Source organism: Caretta caretta, chromosome 1 (assembly GCF_965140235.1).
Source record: "Caretta caretta isolate rCarCar2 chromosome 1, rCarCar1.hap1, whole genome shotgun sequence".
Classification (NCBI taxonomy): Eukaryota; Metazoa; Chordata; order Testudines; family Cheloniidae; genus Caretta; species Caretta caretta.
The window spans coordinates 218,736,347-218,758,358 of record NC_134206.1 but is presented as its reverse complement, the minus strand read 5'-3'; the positions used below and the strand labels follow the sequence as shown (position 1 = coordinate 218,758,358).

General features: G+C 44.4%; 1 protein-coding gene across 3 annotated transcripts in view; it reads left to right on the top strand.

Annotated features, from left to right (window-relative positions):
* Nucleotides 1–22,012, top strand: part of RIMKLB (ribosomal modification protein rimK like family member B) — an 80,267-nt gene that overhangs the window by 42,031 nt on the left and 16,224 nt on the right. For all 3 annotated transcript variants that reach the window (XM_048822623.2, XM_075120507.1, XM_075120508.1), the window contains exons 4-6: nt 11,997–12,227; nt 14,198–14,284; nt 16,905–17,108. In XM_048822623.2, the coding sequence (XP_048678580.1) occupies nt 11,997–12,227; nt 14,198–14,284; nt 16,905–17,108 (522 nt within the window). The remainder of the gene's footprint in view (nt 1–11,996; nt 12,228–14,197; nt 14,285–16,904; nt 17,109–22,012) is intronic.

The window sequence follows — 22,012 nt, the reverse complement described above, 5'->3', positions numbered from 1 at the left end:
CGGAAGCTACTAGATCGCAGGCCCTGGTTCTCATGGGAGACTTCAATCACCCTGATATCTGGTGGGAGAGCAATACAGTGGTGCACAGACAATCCAGGAAGTTTTTGGAAAGTGTAGGGGACAACTTCCTGGTGCAAGTGCTGGAGGAACCAACTAGGGGCAGAGCTCTTCTTGACCTGCTGCTCACAAACTGGGAAGAATTAGTATGGGAAGCAAAAGTGGATGGGAACCTGGGAGGCAGTGACCATGAGATGGTCGAGTTCAGAATCCTGACACAGGGAAGAAAGGAGAGCAGCAGAATACAGACCCTGGACTTCAGAAAAGCAGACTTTGACTCCCTCAGGGAACTGATGGGCAGGATCCCCTGGGAGAATAACATGAGGGGGAAAGGAGTCCAGGAGAGCTGGCTGTATTTTAAAGAATCCTTATTGAGGTTACAGGGACAAACCATCCCAATGCATAGAAAGAATAATAAATATGGCAGGCGACCAGCTTGGCTTAACAGTGAAATCCTTGCTGATCTTAAACACAAAAAAGAAGCTTACAAGAAGTGGAAGATTGGACAAATGACCAGGGAAGAGTATAAAAATATTGCTGGGGCATGCAGGAGTGAAATCAGGAAGGCCAAATCACACCTGGAGTTGCAGCTAGCCAGAGATGTTAAGAGTAACAAGAAGGGTTTCTTCAGGTATGTTAGCAACAAGAGGAAAGTCAAGGAAAGCGTGGGCCCTTTACTGAATGAGGGAGGCAACCTAGTGACAAAGGATGTGGAAAAAGCTAATGTACTCAATGCTTTTTTGCTTCTGTCTTCACGAACAAGGTCAGCTTCCAGACTACGGCACTATGCAGCACAGCATGGGGAGGAGGGGACCAGTCCTCTGTGGAGAGAAAAGTGGTTTGGGACTATTTAGAAAAGCTGAACGAGCACAAGTCCATGGGGCCGGATGCGCGGCATCCGAGAGTGCTAAAGGAGCTGGCAGATGTGATTGCAGATCCATTGGCCATTATCTTTGAAAACTTGTGGCGATCGGGGGAAGTCCCGGACGACTGGAAAAAGGCTAATGTAGTGCCCATCTTTAAAAAAGGGAAGGAGGAGGATCCGGGAAACTACAGGCCAGTCAGCCTCACCTCAGTCCCTGGAAAAATCATGGAGCAGGTCCTCAAGGAATCAATTCTGAAGCACTTAGAGGAGAGGAAAGTGATCAGGAAGAGTCAGCATGGATTCACCAAGGGCAAGTCATGCCTGACTAATCTAATTGCCTTCTATGACGAGATAACTGGCTCTGTGGATGGGGGGCAAGCGGTGGATGTGTTGTTCCTTGACTTTAGCAAAGCTTTTGACACGGTCTCCCACAGTATTCTTGCCAGCAAGTTAAAGTAGTATGGGCTGGATGAATGGACTACTTGCACTATCAGGCACTGGGACAATCAGCAGGACCCAAACTATGGAACTAGTCAGAATAAGTTAATCTGCACCCCAAGCCTAACTGTATTCCGTTTGAAGCTCAAAGTATAGTCCTTTGATAAAGCCTCTATCAAATAATTATGAGAATTTCTTTAAAATATGCTCCCATACAATATAAATTAATACACCTCTGTAGTGGAACCAACATGGCTACAGCAACATTACAAACACCGCTTTACTGGAATTCTGAGGAAACTCTAATTTTTCAGGACTTTTTTTTAGTGCTTTTCTTAAGTTTGACACTTACTAGATAACAAGGTGATGGGGAATCTCTATAAATACTCTTAATGGTGGTAGATTTTCAAGGACACAAAAAGCAATTGTGTCCAACCCTCGTTGAAAGTCAATGGGAGCTGGGTGCCTAAATCACATGTGTACTTATGAATATTTCTCCTAATTAGAATAAACCTTCCATTCATTAAGGTGTTTAGTTGGACATAAGGTAAACAAGAAGAATTTATCAAAATGATTAATAATTGGTTAAAGTGCTTTGTAAAAGCATACTAGGTTTTTTTAATTCAGGAACCTCTCCACAATATCAAAACGAAATTCCCTCTGCATGCAGACACTCATTAAGGTAAGTTATTAAAGCCTTGGCTTCATTATAATCAACAAATCCAAATATCTCCTGATTTAGTAGATACCTTCAACTTATCTGAAAAATTAAATTCAACAGATTTAAATCAATCTCAATATTAAAAGCATTCTTTTTGCAGACTTGAGTTCAAGGCTGAGTCAAGAAATTATATGCTTTCTTACCTACTTTAGAACTCTTGATTCTGTTGCTTTTGTAACTAGTTTCTGATTTGTCAGGTTATGAGAAGTTAGGTTTTTTTTATGATGTATTTTAATTGATTTGTAGCAGTAGCCAGAATGGAATGGCTTCCAAAATGGCTTAGTCATTTGTAATTTGGCATTTGAATCTTTGTTTTGCTATAGTTTCAAATGGAATTATGTAAAAACACATTTATAAGAAATGTGTGTTAACTGTTATAGCCCTAGTGTTTTATAAAGCTTTTTGGAATTTGGATGGAGAGGGGAGATCTCATGCCCAAGGTGAGCTAGAAATGACACTGCTCCATGCTGTAGCTTTAATAAATAAAAGGGTGGATTGACAAGGAAAGAAATAAAACTAGATCATCCAGCATTAAAGTATTTTGGAAGATACCATTTTGGTGTACATTAGAGTCATCATAGATGGTGTGAAAGAGGCATGGGCAGGGGAGAAAAGAGCTTTAGGAGAGAATTGAAACAAATTGTGTTATTCTTGAGTTGATACATTGAGGCTTTTCCAGATGAGAGGAGCTGCAGAGAAGAAGGTTCTTGAGCACTCAGTGAAGAATGAGATTTTTGGGAAAAGGTGGAAAGGGAGTTAGTACAAGATGAATATATAAGGATCAGATAGGTGGAAATAAATCCAGAGAAGAGTTCTAAATAAGTAATACACTTGTTATGGTCCCTTGAATTCTAACTAATATGTAGTTAGCATCATGCTCCTAGTAGCAGGTTCACATTTTTTCACCCTCTGCCTTTTGTGGTTTGCTCAGGAATCTATGCAAGAAATGTTCTTTGGCTAATTCTTAAGGGGAGAGAGGAAAAACAAAAAACCCCACAGGTTCAGAACTTCGAGAACTGCAGCTTGAACTATTCATTTTACTGAGCACAAATCTCTCTTCTCTCTCATATCTTTGGGTTTAAGATTATTTTCAGGATGTGGGAGGGAGCTTTCTGTGGTGGTTCTGAATTGATGCATCAAAACTGACAAGAAGGGCCCAGTGCTTGACTGTGTCCAGTTAAATATATGATGTAAGTGGACCTTTTTAAAAAAAATTCCATCACTTGAGTCACTTCAAATTATTGGAAATCTGTGAAAAGTTTGGTTAAAGTGCCTTGGTTAGCTTCACATAGCAACTCTAAAAAGCAGGGGTAAAATCCAGTTCTTCAGGGCAGCATTCAACTGTCTTAACTATGAGGCCATCCTTTCTCTCCCTGCCTCTTTAACTATATACCTTCCAACTTCTGCAAAAAATGAGGCACAAGTCCTATAGCCAAAACCCTCCTTCACTACACAACCCTGATTCATCTCCAGAGCAAGACTATCCTGTGCTCTGAGTGAGGCAGGAATTCTGTCCTTTCTGATTCTGATGCTTTCACTGGTAGTAAAGATTCCACCACTGGAGTTTATCCATGGAGCTCAAGAGCTTGTGTTCCTGTATCTTTTGTGGGCTTTGTAGATCTACTGGGCTTAAAAGTCTAGTTTGGGTCAGTGAAGTTGGCAAATATATAAAGTAAGGAAGGGGCATTTTTTGGGTGTGCTCATTTTACTGTTGTAATTGACAACTTTAAGGCATTTTTGATTTTTTTGTGAGTCCATCCTGTTCATAACAGGACAAGTGTCTGCATACTCCTAATAATAATAATAATAAATAAAAAAAACCCACACCATTGCATTGGCACTTATTGGCAATCTCGGCAAAGACTCCAAGGATAGAACAAGTCATAGAGGCTGAACTCTGCTCTCACTCCCAAAGATGGTCTCTCCTGGGCAATGATAACTCCCAATGGTGGGATGGTGTGGGAAACTTGCACAGCTATACCTATTCTGGGTTAAATAGAGAACTTCAATCATCCAGTTTTTCATTTGGGCACCTTTCATCATTGGTATGTTCACAGATGAAATTTAGAAAAAATGTCTAGTTGGAAGCCAGCTTTAAAAAGGAAGGTCCAAGATGCTCAAATGTTCTGTGTTGCTGGATCAGTTGCAACATGCTGAAAAGGGAACTTGCACAACTATGCTCCTTTTGACTTGGTGTGTATGTCATAGACTCCTCCAGGCTTGTTTACATGACACTGGATTTTTTTTAAGCAAGGCATTTTTATTATCAGTTGGTGTTGGGCCAGGAATTCAGCGAGTTTGGCAATACCAAGCCAGGAAATCTTGTGCTGCAGATTTTAACATTGAGTAAGCAGCAATTATGCAAGTCCAAGGTTTCTCATGGATAAAGTTTTTCCTTCCTCGCCCTAAATGCATCTTCCCTGTATGTCTTCCTATACTCTAGAGATGCAGCCTTTTACATCTGATCTGATAGCAACATCATTTAAAGTTGTTTAGAATTTGCACATAACTAGATGTTTAATTTATGTAACTACATTTGTAAATATATGCCCATACAATACCCTTTGTGTTTGTGTGTTAAAAATTGTTACATGTTTAACTTTATATGAAAATTCTAGTGGTCAAACACTGAACTCTAGGAGTCAGAAAACCTGGGTTTGATTCCTGAGTACCACAGACTTAAATATCCTGGCAAGTCAATTCACCTCTTTCTACCTCAGTTTACTCATCCATAATATGGGAGTGATAATGTGCAACCAGATTTGTAAAAAGATTTGAGAGTGATAGATGAAGAGCTTTGTTATAAATGTCAAGTATTTGTTATGAGGAGATATATGGATGGATATAAACTGTTCAGGAAGGACAGGCAGGGCAGAAAAGGTGGGGGAGTTGCGCTGTATGTAAGGGAGCAGTATGACTGCTCAGAGCTCAAGTATGAAACTGCAGAAAAACCTGAGTGTGTCTGGATTAAGTTTAGAAGTGTGAGCAACAAGGGTGATGTTGTGGTGGGAGTCTGCTATAGACCACTGGACCAGGGGGATGAGGTGGACGAGGCTTTCTTCTGGCAACTCACAGAAGTTACTAGATCGCAGGCCCTGGTTCTCATGGGAGACTTCAATCACCCTGATATCTGGTGGGAGAGCAATACAGTGGTGCACAGACAATCCAGGAAGTTTTTGGAAAGTGTAGGGGACAACTTCCTGGTGCAAGTGCTGGAGGAACCAACTAGGGGCAGAGCTCTTCTTGACCTGCTGCTCACAAACTGGGAAGAATTAGTATGGGAAGCAAAAGTGGATGGGAACCTGGGAGGCAGTGACCATGAGATGGTCGAGTTCAGAATCCTGACACAGGGAAGAAAGGAGAGCAGCAGAATACAGACCCTGGACTTCAGAAAAGCAGACTTTGACTCCCTCAGGGAACTGATGGGCAGGATCCCCTGGGAGAATAACATGAGGGGGAAAGGAGTCCAGGAGAGCTGGCTGTATTTTAAAGAATCCTTATTGAGGTTACAGGGACAAACCATCCCAATGCATAGAAAGAATAATAAATATGGCAGGCGACCAGCTTGGCTTAACAGTGAAATCCTTGCTGATCTTAAACACAAAAAAGAAGCTTACAAGAAGTGGAAGATTGGACAAATGACCAGGGAAGAGTATAAAAATATTGCTGGGGCATGCAGGAGTGAAATCAGGAAGGCCAAATCACACCTGGAGTTGCAGCTAGCCAGAGATGTTAAGAGTAACAAGAAGGGTTTCTTCAGGTATGTTAGCAACAAGAGGAAAGTCAAGGAAAGCGTGGGCCCTTTACTGAATGAGGGAGGCAACCTAGTGACAAAGGATGTGGAAAAAGCTAATGTACTCAATGCTTTTTTGCTTCTGTCTTCACGAACAAGGTCAGCTTCCAGACTACGGCACTATGCAGCACAGCATGGGGAGGAGGTGACCAGTCCTCTGTGGAGAGAAAAGTGGTTTGGGACTATTTAGAAAAGCTGAACGAGCACAAGTCCATGGGGCCGGATGCGCGGCATCCGAGAGTGCTAAAGGAGCTGGCAGATGTGATTGCAGATCCATTGGCCATTATCTTTGAAAACTTGTGGCGATCGGGGGAAGTCCCGGACGACTGGAAAAAGGCTAATGTAGTGCCCATCTTTAAAAAAGGGAAGGAGGAGGATCCGGGGAACTACAGGCCAGTCAGCCTCACCTCAGTCCCTGGAAAAATAATGGAGCAGGTCCTCAAGGAATCAATTCTGAAGCACTTAGAGGAGAGGAAAGTGATCAGGAAGAGTCAGTATGGATTCACCAAGGGCAAGTCATGCCTGACTAATCTAATTGCCTTCTATGACGAGATAACTGGCTCTGTGGATGAGGGGCAAGCGGTGGATGTGTTGTTCCTTGACTTTAGCAAAGCTTTTGACACGGTCTCCCACAGTATTCTTGCCAGCAAGTTAAAGTAGTATGGGCTGGATGAATGGACCATAAGGTGAATAGAAAGTTGGCTAGATTGTCGGGCTCAGTGGGCAGTGATCAACGGCTCCATGTCTAGTTGGCAGCCAGTATCAAGTGTAGTGCCCCAAGGGTCGGTCCTGGGGCCGGTTTTGTTCAATATCTTCATAAATGATCTGGAGGATGGTGTGGATTGCACCCTCAGCAAGTTCGCAGATGACACTAAACTGGGAGGAGAGGTAGATATGCTGGAGGGTAGGGATAGGGCCCAGAGGGCCCTAGATAAATTAGAGGATTGGGCCAAAAGAAATCTGATGAGGTTCAACAAGGACAAGTGCAGAGTCCTGCACTCTAGGACGGAAGAATCCCATGCACCGCTACAGACTAGGGACCGAATTGCTCGGCAGCAGTTCTGCAGAAAAGGACCTAGGAGTTACAGTGGGGAGAAGCTGGATATGAGTCAACAGTGTGCCCTTGTTGCCAAGAAGGCTAATGGCATTTTGGGCTGTATAAGTAAGGGCATTGCCAGCAGATTGAGGGACATGATCGTTTCCCTCTATTCAACATTGGTGAGGCCTCATCTGGAGTACTGTGTCCAGTTTTGGGCCCCACACTACAAGAAGGATGTGGAAAAATTGGAAAGAGTCTAGTGGAGGGTAACAAAAATGATTAGGGGACTGGAACACATGACTTATGAGGAGAATCTGAGGGAACTGGGATTGTTTAGTCTGCAGAAGAGAAGAATGAGGGGGGATTTGATAGCTGCTTTCAACTACCTGAAAGGGGATTCCAAAGAGGATGGATCTAGACTGTTCTCAGTGGTAGCTGATGACAGAACAAGGAGTAATGGTCTCAAGTTGCAGTGGGGGAGGTTTCGGTTGGATATTAGGGGAAACTTTTTCACTAGGAGGGTGGTGAAACACTGGAATGCGTTACCTAAGGAGGTGGTGGAATCTCCTTCCTTAGAGGAGGTCAGGCTTGACAAAGCCCTGGCTGGGATGATTTAGTTGAGGATTGGTCCTGCTTTGAGCAGGGGGTTGGATTAGATGAGCTCCTGAGGTCCCTTCCAACCCTGATATTCTATGATTCTATAAAACTTTTTAAAATCTTTTGGCAAAATTTGCAACTCCATGGGGGTATTATAGCCTTTTTCTGAATAGCTTTCTGTCTCCCTAAAGTTCACTGTTTAAACTGTGGTGAAGAATTGTGTTTCCAGTTGAGGACAGGAAGGGTTATGTTGTTGTCACATCTGAACAGCTACTGGTGAAGTGATTCTTGTAGAGTTTGTAAAGGATTTGGGGGGAGAAAGGTAGGCATAGTGAGCTATAAAGATGTCAGACGCTATCAAATACTTCTGGTGCATGAATTAAGATGATGATCAGACCTGGACGTGGTGTCTTGAAATAGCTTGGTCCTTTTCAGTGAACTATAATGCCCCAGTGCAAAAGTATATCTGCAGTCTCAACCTAGCAGCTTCAGAAGCATGAGAGAAACAGATGGCTATGTGGCTGAAACACTAATAATAGTTGTTGAGCTTGGAAAGAAGGCGGGTACAGCAAAAGTTGAAACATTTAAACACTGATGCATCTTCTTTGGAATAATGAGGAGTCCGGTGGCATCTTCAAGACTAACAGATTTATTTGGGCATAAGCTTTCATGGGTAAAACCCCCCACTTCTTCAGATGCATCTGAAGAAGTGGGGTTTTTTTACCCATGAAAGCTTATGCCCAAATAAATCTGTCTTTAATGTGCCACTGTTGCTTTAAGATGCTGCTGTTTTTGTGGATCCTCCTTTTGTGGATACAGACTAACATGGCTATCCCTCTGATACTTCTTTAGAATGTAATCTTCCCTCTTTAAATGTTTCATGTCTTAGGAACAGTTGCCTTTTCTGCAGAAAAGGTGGTTAATGGATGGATTGTCACAATAAAGCAGCTAGAGAGACCTCTGGTGTGAAGAAATGGGGAGAAAGCATTTTTTCCTAGAGAAATGCATAAAATGGCAGTCAGTTTAGCTTGTGGAGAGGAAGCTGTTATCCCATCTAGCTCACCATCGAAATAGGGTTGGCTCTTATGAGTGTAATAGTGATTCAAGGAGTGCTTGTCTTATTTAGTTATCAGATGTTGTTTTGAGAGGCCACCCTTCATGTGAGAGCGAGAACTGAAGCTCTGTAGCTCCTATGCGCCCCCCCCACCCCAAGAGTGAAGTATCCTGGCAAAATTCCATCCTAAGTAATTACATTGTGCATTGCTAAAATTCCTCTTACAGCATCATCTGGATACAGTGAATTAAATTCACTGAGTAGAGTTAGAACTGCCACATTCTATTGTGGAGACATCTGCCTTGCAGAGGAGGGCTAAGGAATGGCTGTATTACTAAGTGTAAAACCCTATTTAAATGTAAGATTGTTGTTTTTTATGGTGCTGTTCAAGCTCGTGTAGTCTTAGGAGCTACTTGTGCCAAAGAATCCCAAAGTGCTTTATAATCATTACATATATAGGCATTGGCCACCCCCTCCCCCCCATTAAAGCGAACATTTTTGCTGGCAAAAGGCCTCAAGTGGATACCAGTGAAGTACAAGAAGTGTCAATACATGTGTCCCTCCTCCCAATGTGCCTAAACCTGCTAGGGCTGAGGATGCGTGGATAGCTATGTCTGCTTGTCCTATTCATGAGGCTATGTCTACACTACCACAGTAAGTTGAATAACGTAAGTTAAGAACGTAGCTGAAATCAACATAGTTTAGGTCGACTTACTGCGGTGTCTACACCGTGCTGGGTCGATGGGAGATGCTCTCCCATCAACTTACTTTACTCTTCTCGTTCCTTGTGGAGTACTGGAGTTGACCGGAGAGCTCTGTGCTGTTTTCGTGGGTCTCACTAGACCTGCTAAATTGACGCCCAGTGCATTGATCACAGCAGTGTCGATCCCGTGGTAGGGTGGATGTAGCCTGAGACTGCCACCAAGGCAGCCAGTTAGTCATGTTCAGGATTTTTTTGTATATGGACAGATGCCTGCTAAATGCTGGCCTGAAACGAATTCATTTCACGTAGGATGCCAAATAGCCTGGGAAGTAACTTATTACTTCTGTCCAAAGGCCAGAATGGTTCCAGTACTTAGAGGTGAGATACTCTGCATACTGTTTGCCAAATTCTCAAGCCATTCAGTCACTTCCTATAACTCTCTGGTATCTTGGTTTTTATTTCGTATTGTATGTATAGATCTGTTCTTTGAAAAGCTAATTAGTCATATACATAAACATGTTGCTGCATGCCCCACAGCCTAATGCGTGGATTGATAAATCTACTCATCAGGGCATTCAGTTCTCCTGGATGTTCCTTTAACTACAAATGACTGCATCTCAGGGCCAATGCTAAATAAAAGCTTATTTTTTTCAAAATGGCAGGATCTGGGTTTCCTGTTTACCTTAATGGAGCTGCCTCTAGTTGCAGTAGTCCGTTGCTGGGAGACTGCAGCTAATTTTTATGATGCGCGTCAGTAGCAGTGACTCAAATTATACATTTCATTGAGTGCCTTTTTCCTCTTTGTTTTTAAACTGTCTTCTCTAAAGGGAGAGAAAATGCTTTTTGTTCTGGAGAGAACAGTGTCCAGACCAGTTTGAATCTAAACAAAGGGCCAGATTATCCTCTTGGTTAAATCATTGTAATTCCAGTGTCACTCCATGGGAGCTGATGGCCTGACTGAATTTATACCAGTTGTAACAGTCAAATCTGGTCCAAAATATTTAGGAGGACATTGGAGGTGGTTTATACTTCTCCTTCAGATTGCTGCATCCCTTTTGCAAACTCCTGAAGCCAAAACCTACTCAATTTAGTATATTCCATTTTAAAGAGAAAATGCCAAAATGGATTGAGAGAGATTTTTTTCATCAGAAAACTGCATAATTCTGATTCACAACACAAAAATATACAACGGCTACTGTTGAAAAAGCAATTCTCACTTATGTAAACTGTTACTCAACTTCCATGTGTCTCAATACATGCATGTAAATAGGATAGTGAAAAGTGGGTGTGAATGGAGATTTAGGCGGGGAAGAGTGTGTCTAATGGAGAATGCTACTATATAATTGTTCTGACAACGTCAAAGTTCCGTGCTTGCCAAATCAGAGTTCCTTTTCATGTTGAAGGAGATGGTGGCCCTTTCCCTGATGTTTGCATCCCACTTGGGTTTTTTGCAGTGGCTATTTCTAATCTTGTTTGAGAAAGCACTGTAAAATGGTGTTGTGAAGCCTGCTTGCTTAAACACGCAAGTCATGTCAGCTGCAATGCGGCAGTGCTTGGTGCTAATGAGGTGAGCTTTCAGAGCAGCCTTCCTCTTGTGTGTGCTCTCTCTCGTGCACATATATATATGTGTGTGTGTGTCTATACACATATACACACACACGCACGCACAATAGTAGGAGAGGGGATTTGGGAAAGGGATCTGTATTGGGAATGGCTCTGTTTCTGCTCTTTCCAAAAAAAAGAAAAGGTTCTGTGTCTGTGTGCATGTGAAGGTGGGGAGGGCATCTTTCTCCATGCATTGCAGGGTAGAGGTGGCTTCTCCTTTCTATTAAAGGCATGATCTGAAATGTATCTTAGGTGGGAGGAGGGATATGAGAGGAAGAGGAGCAGAAAAGACCTGTCTCCAAGAAAAAGCATTAATTCAAGTGCTCCTTAAAAGCAAAATGAAACACAAACTGTCAATATAGCAGTTGTATACTGTGGATTTGCAGCCCTGTTTTAAAAATAAATCCCCTTTTTTGTTATGGGGATAGTCAGCAAATACACAGTACCAGATTTGAATTGTTCCAGCTGGCTTCCATTGTTTATGGAAATCTAAGCGCATTGTTATCTCTCTTCCTATCTCTTCTCTCCTCCTTTAACCATTATGGTACCAATAGCAAGTGTCATCACCTCAGTGAATTGCACTGACTGATGAGTTTCCATCAGTTTTCACTTTATTGACCTGACAAGATGATCAAAATGACTTCTCGGCTCCCAACCCACTGTCATCTGCTAGGTCCTCCTCAGGAGACTTGACATCTTCTAAAAGCAAAGCCATCATACTTACTTTCCTGCAACTTGTTTCACTCCAACTTTCCCTCCCACCCCACCCCACCCCTCCAGACACACAGACTGTTGGATTAGATTGGTATTTTCCCATCTCTAATAATTCATCACTCTGAGGGCTAGTCCAGGATTGTCCAGACCTAGTTTTAAATATATCAGTGGGGGGGGGGGACAGGAAGGATTTTTTGCCTCTGTGTACAAAGTGGCACAGTTGACTAGGTCTGTTATAAGAGTAACGGGGTGCCATTTAAACATAAGGCGTTAGACATCTGTTAGATGCAGAATACAGATGGATCGATGGTGTGATCTGGTATTATAATTATTTCTATGCTTTGTTTATCCATCTGTCGTCTTCTTGAGCCCTTGGAGTTGATTGGAATGGCTTTCCTTTCCTTCCCTAGGTCTCCGGGTGAATGGGGAGCTCATTACTGCCTATCCACAGGTGGTGGTTGTACGTGTGCCAACACCCTGGGTCCAGAGCGACAGTGACATCACGGTCCTTCGCCACTTGGAGAAGATGGGCTGCCGGTTGATGAATCGGCCCCAAGCCATCCTCAACTGCGTCAACAAGTTCTGGACCTTCCAGGAGCTGGCTGGTCATGGTGTGCCTCTTCCAGACACCTTCTCCTATGGTAAGCCCATTGGGTTAAAAGGGCAACATACTAAAAGCACTTACAGCAGGTGGGACATTAGTCAAGTTCGGCAAGGCCCTTATTATTGGGTTGCAGTGTGTAACTGCCCTAGAGGAGTGTTGTGTAGTGGCTAGATTGGGGACTGGGAGTCAGGACTGCTTGATTGTTCTATATTGGGCTTTGCTGTGACACCATGGGCAAGTCATTTAGGCTCCATGCCCCACTTTCCCCATCTGTAAGGTGGGGTATTGTGAAGATTATTATCTAAAATACTTTGATATCTTCAGATGAAAAAGCTATGTCCCTTGTTCAACACACAGATAATGTGTGGAACTCAATGCATTACTGAAGTCAAGAATTCAGCTGTATTTGAAAAAGGATTAGAAATGTATATGATCAAGAACATCCACAGCTATATTGGATAGGAAAAAATGCATAAGGGTTACAAATCCTCGTGCTTTATTATCAAAAACTGTCTGGTATTAGGAAGATAATTTCCCCTACGGGATGATTACTCAGTCCTTGTCTACAAGTGGTTTTATTGTACCTTCCTCAAGTGTGTTGTACTGGCCACTGTCAGAGACAGGATACTAGGCTAAATAGATCTGTGCTCTGATCTAGTATGGGAACTTCTTTGTTTTTAACTGTAATGTATTTAAGAATGGAAGATTCCCTCTCAGCCTCCTTTTCTGCTAAGGAAAGGGGGAAGTTTATTGTCTCTGTGCAGAAACACCAACAGGCTCTAGTAATGGGATCTGTCATACAAAGTCTCAGTTAACAGGAGAACTGATCCATGAATAAAATCTGTCCACCTGTTACATAAACTAATGTGATATAAATAAAACAGATACTTATTTGAAAAGTGACTGTGTCCTTGCATTAGAGATTCAGACGTCCCAACTGTTGGGGAAGGGGAGATGTGTGTTGTTCCTTTGAGAAAGGGGGACATGAAGAATGAGGGGTAATGAGAGAGTGTCTCCCATCCTGCACAGCTCGCCCTGTCTATATAACAAATTGGATTCAGGGTTGCGCTCTCTTCTGTTTAAGTGGTAGGTGGCTTGTAAAGGGTGGCATTGCCAAGAAGAGCAGGAGATGTTGAGCTGTTCATATTCCATTGTGAGCAGCAAAATCCAGGGCGGCAGCAGCTGCTGCTGATTTTCAGACTATCACCCTGACTTGAGTCCTCTGCTTTACTGCACAAGCCTCTGAGGGCTTTCATTCTCTCTCCCTCTAACCCCCTCCCTTCTGTTCCCCACACTACAGTCAGCCCTCTGAATGAAGGGTGAATTGAGCTTATCAGGTAACAGCCTAACATTAGGCTGTTATCAGGTAAACAACATTTAAAAACTTCTAGTGGCTTTATAGATGGAGTGGGATGGAGGAGTGGAAACATTAGTCCCGGAGTTAGGGGGGCAGGCTGAGATGTGAGAAACTCAGATCTAGGAATCTGGGGAGGTAGAATGGGACAGGATTTGGGGGGTGCTGGTCCCTGTATCACATCTTGTTCCCCTGCTACACGTAGCCAGGATGGACCTGTGTCTCCAGAGCATCCCCCTATTGGTTCCCTGCCAGGTGGATGGGAGGCAGGTAGGTGGGAGTTGATAAACATGGAGAAGGAAAAGGGAGCAGGAAAGAACAATAGAGTTCAGGGGAATTAAGATTTGGGGATTGGGTTTATCCTCATGGGTAGGGATCAGGAGTTCCAGGGAGTATTGGGGCATATTTGGAAGGAAGATGAGATAAGGGCAACAACACCCTTTCCCAATTACTACGGGTTAATGTCTCATAGATGACATCTGTCAGGGAAGTGCTGGCCCTTCTGAATGACCTGCCTTCTATTAACTTTTGGCCTACACTGCTGTCTTCAAGACCAGAGGTGGAAGGGGTATAGTCTGTATACAGCAGTCACAGATTAGATTGGTAGTATCTGATTGGCAATTTGTAACATTTCTTCGTTCTCTTCTTGTCAGGTGGTCATGAGAACTTTGCCAAAATGATTGATGAAGCGGAGGTGCTGGAGTTTCCCATGGTGGTGAAGAACACACGGGGTCATCGAGGTGGGTGCAGGGATGAGGGGAAGAGGCGTGTGGTGGTAACCAGCATTCCAGGGTTCCATGTGTGGTGAAGGGAAAGGGGCTAGAAGAGGCTTTATGTTGGGGGTTAGACTTTGATTTCCTTCTTTAAATCCTTCCAACTTCTGAATTGCTTCTGAGCGTTGAACAGACTTCAAACATGGAAGGCAGTTTTTAAATCAGCTGGTAATTTGTTCAAGGAGCATAGAATAGAAATAACAGGGGTCCTGCATGTGGTGCATTCACAGAGCCGTGTGAGGAGCCAGGACTGGAACAGCAGAAGGTTTCTACAGCTTTTGAGTGAGTGGCACGGGCACAACTGTGGAGAGAGGCTCCAGGACTTGGAATAGTAGTGGAATTAAGGGGAAATTTCTAAATAAGCTTAAGAGACTACAGCTCAGTTCAGTGAATCTTAATATCTTTTTCTTTCTACTTAGCGTTGCCAATAGTCAGGTTTCAGTTTAATCAAGGCATTAAGTACGAAACTGGACCTAAATTCTACAACTGGATTTCTGATTTTGTGACTTTGGTGCAGATTCAGCAGCAGCTTCAAATAACTGAATAAGAACCTCATTTTGTAATTTAAATATTAAGTGTTAAATCAGTTTATCTTAATGTTAAATCAGTAGATTATCAAATGAAGACAGGTGTAAGCTGATGTGTTTCCGCACAGGGGATTGCACCAATTTAACTAAATTAACTTTAAAAACTGATTTTAGTTAGTGATGAAAGTTTCTTATGTAGCCAGAGCCTTAGACTCTGGAGCGTGATTATGCAGTAAAGGGTGAATCTGTGCAATATGTGGGACCCAGGATTTAACTTGACACTACGTGGTATTCTGCTGATTAGATCTACTAAATATAATCAATTAGATAGTTTACAGCTATCAAATTTCTTCTCCTTCCCCAATCTGGGCTTGCATAAACCCCTGTTTATAAGGGGTACTTTAAAGCACACTTAATCCAGTGTCTCTGTACAGTGTCGTTTCAGTGGCATGAATTCTTAAATGAAAAGCTTCCCCCCAAATACTTTGAAGTTAAATACAGAACAGCAGATAGCAAATGATATTTTAGAAAACAGTGGCTTACATGTTATATATGGTGAATGAATTTAACCACTCACACTTAAGGCCATTAGCAGTGCAACTTGCATCAGTGCAAATGGGCACATAGTTTTTTATCAAAATGCCACACATCTCTGGTACCACATAATCCCACTGAAATGGGCAGTATCCTACCATCTTCCAAGTCCTAGGTGTTTTCATCCCCATTTTGGGAGCACAGTAGCTAGGAGAGTGGGGAAGTAGGGGATAAGCAGCAGCATGAGGAGAATGAGCTTAAGTGTGGACTGGGACTGAGTAGGTGGTACCAGTACCATCTTAAATCCTTCCGAAGCAGTGCTCCATTACTGCTGGCTTTAGGAGCTCCATGTTACATAGGAGTCTTTTGCTACACAGACCCTAAGCCCTGAAGGAGCAGAGCCTGCTGAGGTGGTACCCCCAACACAGTACTTCATCTCCTCTTCCTTCTGCTTTTTTTTCCCATTTCCTCGTTAAACGAGGCAGTTTATCAAGGGATTTTGTAATGCAGTAATGTTGCAGCGTAATTCAGTGAAGCTCTGCCACATAAATTGGTGGTGCCTTACTGCAAAATGTAAATCTAATGTGCCATATAATACAAGAGGTGTCAACAGAGGAGGAGAGCAATTAAGAGATAAGGCTGATGAAGGAAAGGAAATGAACTACAGAGTAGTGGAGACTGTTCCAGAAGTGCCTTTCACAGACACTGGGGAGATTATGTGGAGGGATGGGAAGTCTCTGTGAGGAAACAAAGTGAGGAGTAAAAAGAACAAATTAGAGATTGGCTGAAGTAAGTCTTTAGAATAGTTTGCTGGCAAGGGGCATTGAATTTCTAAAGAAACAAGCTGGCCCTCTTTCACCAACTGTCAGTATGCCCCACATTATTTTTAGTGGAATAAGCTGCTGAAGTTGTCTCATTTTATCAGCTCCATCAGTGTCAGTCACAGCTACATTTCTCTCTAAACCCTTATGTTCCATTGGACGTCTGTCACCCCACTACTGGGATGTTGTGGGTACAGGGGTGCTGTTTTCCTCATGTATTATTATGATGATTTTACAGCAGTGGACTAATGCCATAGCATACTTCCTACAGTGCATCTGGGTAGAGTTCTAAGTTAACTTTGTTTTTATACCTTGAAGTTCCAGCTTTCTGCTTTAAATGGGGGAGAGGCTGTGCTGTTGGTTGCATGTGTGCTTCTCTTTGTGGTTTGTGTCTCCTCTCCTGTCTTACCAGGCACCTGTCCCAAAAGGGGTGGGAGTTATAAGGCCCAGTTTCTCTATTAAAGAGTTTTTTTGGCTGACTTACCACCCTGACTGTCTCAGTACTTGGTACATTCAGCAGCACTGACGCAGTTGAGTACCGATCTACACAGGAGAATGTGTAAAGGGATATAAAATATATCCAGCTCATGAGGATAGGCAGTTTTTTTGGAGATTCTTCATGTGCTGAATCTATAACACAAGACAAGTCTAGCGGCTCTTGCCCTTGTTCCCAGTTCCCACTCTCAATGTTTTCTCTTGGAACAGGCAAAGCTGTATTCCTGGCACGAGATAAGCACCATTTGGCAGACCTGAGCCATTTAATTCGTCATGAGGCCCCTTACCTGTTCCAGAAATATGTCAAGGAGTCCCATGGCAAGGATGTTCGTGTCATCGTGGTAGGCGGCCGCGTGGTGGGGACCATGCTGCGCTGCTCAACAGATGGGAGGATGCAGAGCAACTGCTCACTTGGTAGGAATAGCATTGTTTGTGGTCTTGATTGGAATTTGTGGAGCCCAATGGGAGATGAGTGGCAACCCCAATTTAAATGAGAAGTTGCACATTTTATTTTTTATTTATTGATGTTTATTACAGTAATGTCTAGGGGCCACCTGAGGACAGGATCCCATTGTGCTAGGAACTGTACAAACATAGAATAAGACAGTCCCTGCAACAAAGAGCTTATAGTCTAAATAGAGAAGACAGTATGGGAGAAAAAGATAAGACGCACAAGTAGTGTGAATGATGCAATGGTGACAAATGTCATGTTAGTGCCATGGTATTTTTGGTCTTTCAGTGGGGTTATATTAGAAGGGGATAAGCTAGATCAGGGGTTCTCAAACTTCATTGCACCGTGACCCCCTTCTGATGACAAAAATTACTAGAGGACCCAAGGAGAGGGGACCGAAGCCTGAGCATGCCCAAGTCCCGCCATCCCGGGAGAGGAGGAGAGGCAAAGCTGAAGCTCCACCTCCACCTTCCCAGGCCGGGGGGCATCAAAGCCGAAGCCCAAGGGCTTCAGACCCAGGCAGGGGGCCTGTAACCTGAGCCCTGGGCCTCAGCAAGTCTAAACCAGCCCTGGCAACCCCAATAAAATGCGGTTGCACCCCACAGTTTGAGAACTGCTGAACTAGATGGAAAGACACAGGAAAGAAGGGGATGGGAGGGGTTGGAGCAAACCAATCAGCACAGGGGAGAGAATGTTCAGAGTGAAAACTGGAGAGAGCTGTCTGACATCAGTGTCTGTCAGCCCCTGCTTAAAGTGTTTTCTGCAGCTGCTGGACCAGCTTCAGTCTCTGGCTGGCTCCTCCATGCAATTTCTTTCCCAAAGACACATGGCTCTTAGTGTCCTCAAAGTTGGTGTGGGGGAAGGGGTCCTCCCCTGCATAGTTCTGGGGAGTGCTGTGGGGGAGAGTTGACCCTAGCTGGGCCCCATTTTTACCACCTCCTTCACATGCAGTACAGCTTCAAATCTTATGGGAGATCAAAAAAGTTTGGATAATTGGGGAATTTTCAGTGCAACAGATACTAGGGGACATGACTCATTTTGAGAGATGACTTGAGGAAAGGTGTTTCAGATAGAATACTCTATAACTTAATTCTTCCTAAGATGCTGAGCATCCACAGTTCTCATTAAAGCCAGTAGGAGCTTTGAACATCAGGCCATTAGTGTATATGGCACACTAAAGCAAAGATCCCAAAGAGCTTGGCAAAACATGTGCGCATACATGTCTGAAATCTAGATATACCTCTGAACACTTAAACACCCACCACTGAAATACAGGCATTCTGGGGCAGAAGTTTTAACATTAAACAGCGGTGCTGTATAATATTTTAGTACAGGAAATGAATATATATACAATTGAATCTGCAAGGGGAATTGTAGGGAATCAAAATAACTGCTATCCAAGCTAGAATTCAACCTGGACACTGGAGTTAAGAAATCTGCAAAAGATTTTTAAAATATGGGGTCAGCAGTACTCCCTTTTGTTTTTTTGTGTGGGGTGGAGAAGATTGCTTTATACTGAGTAAAGGTGGCCTTAAAAGGTTTTTGTTAAATGTTATTTTACTTTTGACCTTAGCAATATTTGGAATACTATGTCTGGTCCTCCCTGGTCTTGTTCAAAGGCTTCTTAAGAGTGCTTAGAGATGTGTATTGGGAGCCCACACTTTGGCTTAAAGGGTGGGGTGCTAAATCTTCAACAAAGATGCTCTTTCTTTCAAATATTCATTAGGCATTTGAATTAAGTAAGGCATTGTTTGCACTACAGTGGCACAGCTACAGTGCTGCGGTTGTGCTTTTTGTGGTGTCATAGGGCACGGCTACACTTGCAGATGTAGAGTGCTTTGAGGTAAACCCGCCTTCAGAGAGCGCAGTAGGGAAAGCGCAGCAGTCTGTCCACACTGACAGCTGCAAGCGCACTGGTGTGGCCACATTTGCAGCACTTGCAGTGGCATTGGGAGCGGCGCATTATGGGTGGCTATCCCACAGAGCACCTCTTCCCATTCTGGCGCTGTGGCTTGTGGGAAGGGGGCGGGGCATTCTGGATCCTGTCCCAATGCCCTGTGATGCATCGGTTCGCATCCCAGCAATCCCTGTGCCTCAGTCCACATCTGGCGCCATCTTTCAACATTTTTTGTACTGCGCGCTCTGTCTTCCCTTTCGGTCTGCGGAAATGGAGCCTGAACTGCTGAGGAGTATGCTGATGAGTCTCGCCAGCACATCACATTTGGCAGCATAGTTATTCCTTATGATCCAAGGTGACAGTGAGGGCTCCGACGATATAGACTCTTGTAACGCATATGACACGAGTGTGCTTGTGGCATTCATGGACATGTTCACCACCGTGGAATGCCACTTTGGGGCTCAGGAAAGAAGCACTGAGTGGTGGGATCACATCTTCATGCAAGTCTGGGATGATGAGCAGTGGCTGCAGAACTTTCAGATGAGAAAAGCCACTTTCATGGGACGTGTGAGGAGCTCGCCCCCACCCTGCTGCGCAAGGACACAAGATTGAGAGCTGCCCTGCCGGTGGAGAAGTGGGTGGCTATTGCAATCTGGAAGCTGGCAACTCCAGACAGCTACCAATCGGTCGCTAACCAGTTTGGAGTGGGAAAGTCAACCGTTTAAATCGTGTTGATGCAAGTTTGCAGGGCCATTAATCACATCCTGCTCAGAAGAACCTTGACTCTGGGTAACGTGCATGACATTGTGGATGACTTTGCACAAATGGGTTTTCCTAACTGAGGAGGAGCGATAGATGGCACACACATTCCAATTCTAGCACCAACCCACCTAGTCTGAGTACGTTAATCAGAAGGGTTATTTCTCTTTGGTTCTCCAAGCGCTTGTGGATCACTGTGGGCATTTCATTGACATTAACGCAGGCTGGCCCGGAAAGGTGCATGATGCATGCATCTTTCCGAACACTGGCCTGTTCAGGAAGCTGCAAGCCAGAACTTTTTTCCCAGACCAGAAGATCACCGTAGGGGAAGTGGAAATGCCCATTGTGATCCTTGGAGACCCCGCTTACTCTTTAATGCCATGGCACTTGAAACCCTACACAGGGAGCCTTGACAGCAGCAAGGAGCGGTTCAACAACAGTCTGAGCCGGTGCAGAACGACTGTGGAGCGTGCTTTTGGCCATTTAAAGGGCCGCTAGTGCTGTCAGTATGGGAAGCTGGACCTGGCCAATGACGGCATCCCCGTGGTTATATCCATGTGCTGTACCCTCCATAACATTTGTGACGGGAAGGGTGAAAGCTTCACTCAGGCATGGAACTCAGATGTTCAACACCTGGAGGCTGAATTTGAACAGCCAGAGATCAGGGTTATTAGAGGGGCCCAGCGTGGGGCTGCAAGGATTAGGGATGCCTTGAGGGAGCAATTTGAGGCTGAAAGCCACCAGTAATGTCTGGTGCCCCGCACGGGAGCGAAGTGCAGTGGTTCCAATGTTAGTAGGACTCTGTGTCTGCTATGCTGACTTGCAGTGCCTGTTTCTTTCCTGGGTTAAGGTATCTTTTACTTTATGCAATAATAAAGAATGTTTTCAAAGCCAAAAAATCCATTTATTGAAAAGAAACACAACTGCTTGGGAAACAGAAAGGGCAAGGGGGTGGAGTGGGAAACGGTACAAGCACAGATTTCCGTATGTCCTGTTACGTTACTTGGCCTTCCTGTCTGGAGTGCTGTGCAATGAGTGCTGCACTTCAGGATGGCTATACTGCATGGTGGTGGGGGTTGAGTGCAGTGGGTAAGGGTCGTAGTTTTCAGGGCTAGGTGGTGAAGCTACAGGTGTTGGAGGCAGCTGGTGGCGGTAAGAACCCAGATGTTGGGGAAAGTGGGTGGGAGGTGGCATGGGGGCACAAGGGAAAGAGTTTTGGGACAAGGGCTGCAGGGGGGGCGGGCGCAGTAGTGCTCCGCCTGCATGGCTATGAGCGTCTGGATCAAGTCCCCTTGGCGCCCCGTTATGCTTATCAGCCGATCCGTGCTTTGCTGCCGGAGCACCGCGCTTTTTGTACCGGTGCTCCTCAGTCTGCTGGCGGATCCTCCTTTCACTGTCCCGCCACTCCTGCACTTTTTGATTTTCATTATTTGAATGCTGCATTACTTCATGCAACATGTCTTCCTTGCTTCCACGTGGCCTCTTTCTGATTCTTTGGAGTCTTTCAGCCGGTGATAACATGGATGGCTGAGATCTCAAGGTTGCATTTGTAAAGGCAAAATGCAACACTTAACGGAGGCAGCATTGTTCACACCAGACAGAGCAATGATTCCCCCATATTTAAGAGCAAGCACAGTCTACACAATAGCATAATTTGCCTGTCCTAAAGCGAGCGCACATAACTCCCGGGAGCCCCAAAATGGTGAGTAAGCACAGGGTCAGGTGTGACTGACTGTTTCACGGCTGTACTGTCCTCCGGGTTTCTGTGCCTTGGGGAGAGCCAACAGTGGCAGGGGCCCCTATACTGAACATTGTGCCAACATTTTCCACAGGAGTTCATCCTGGGAGATACCTCACTGCTGAGGGTGACCTGGGAAGCAAGGGAGGGTCTTCTCCTGCAATGCGGTTTTCGCCCTGGCCCATAAGCAGCTTGCCTGTGTGCAGCAATGATCCCCTCGCCCCTCACGGCACAGTGGCGCGGACAAGTTAGCATTACTGGGACAAGGACCACAGTGGCTCTCCCGAGAAATCTGTGCAAGCGCATTGCCCAAGTTCTGGACGAGACCTTTGAAGAGATCACTGAGGCCGATTACCGCGATGTGAGAGAGCACATCAACGCCCTATTCTGCATCTAGGCATCAATGCAGCCATAGCCCTCCTCGCCCCAAGAGCCCACACCGAATAATTTCTTTCCCAAAATAAAAGCCACTT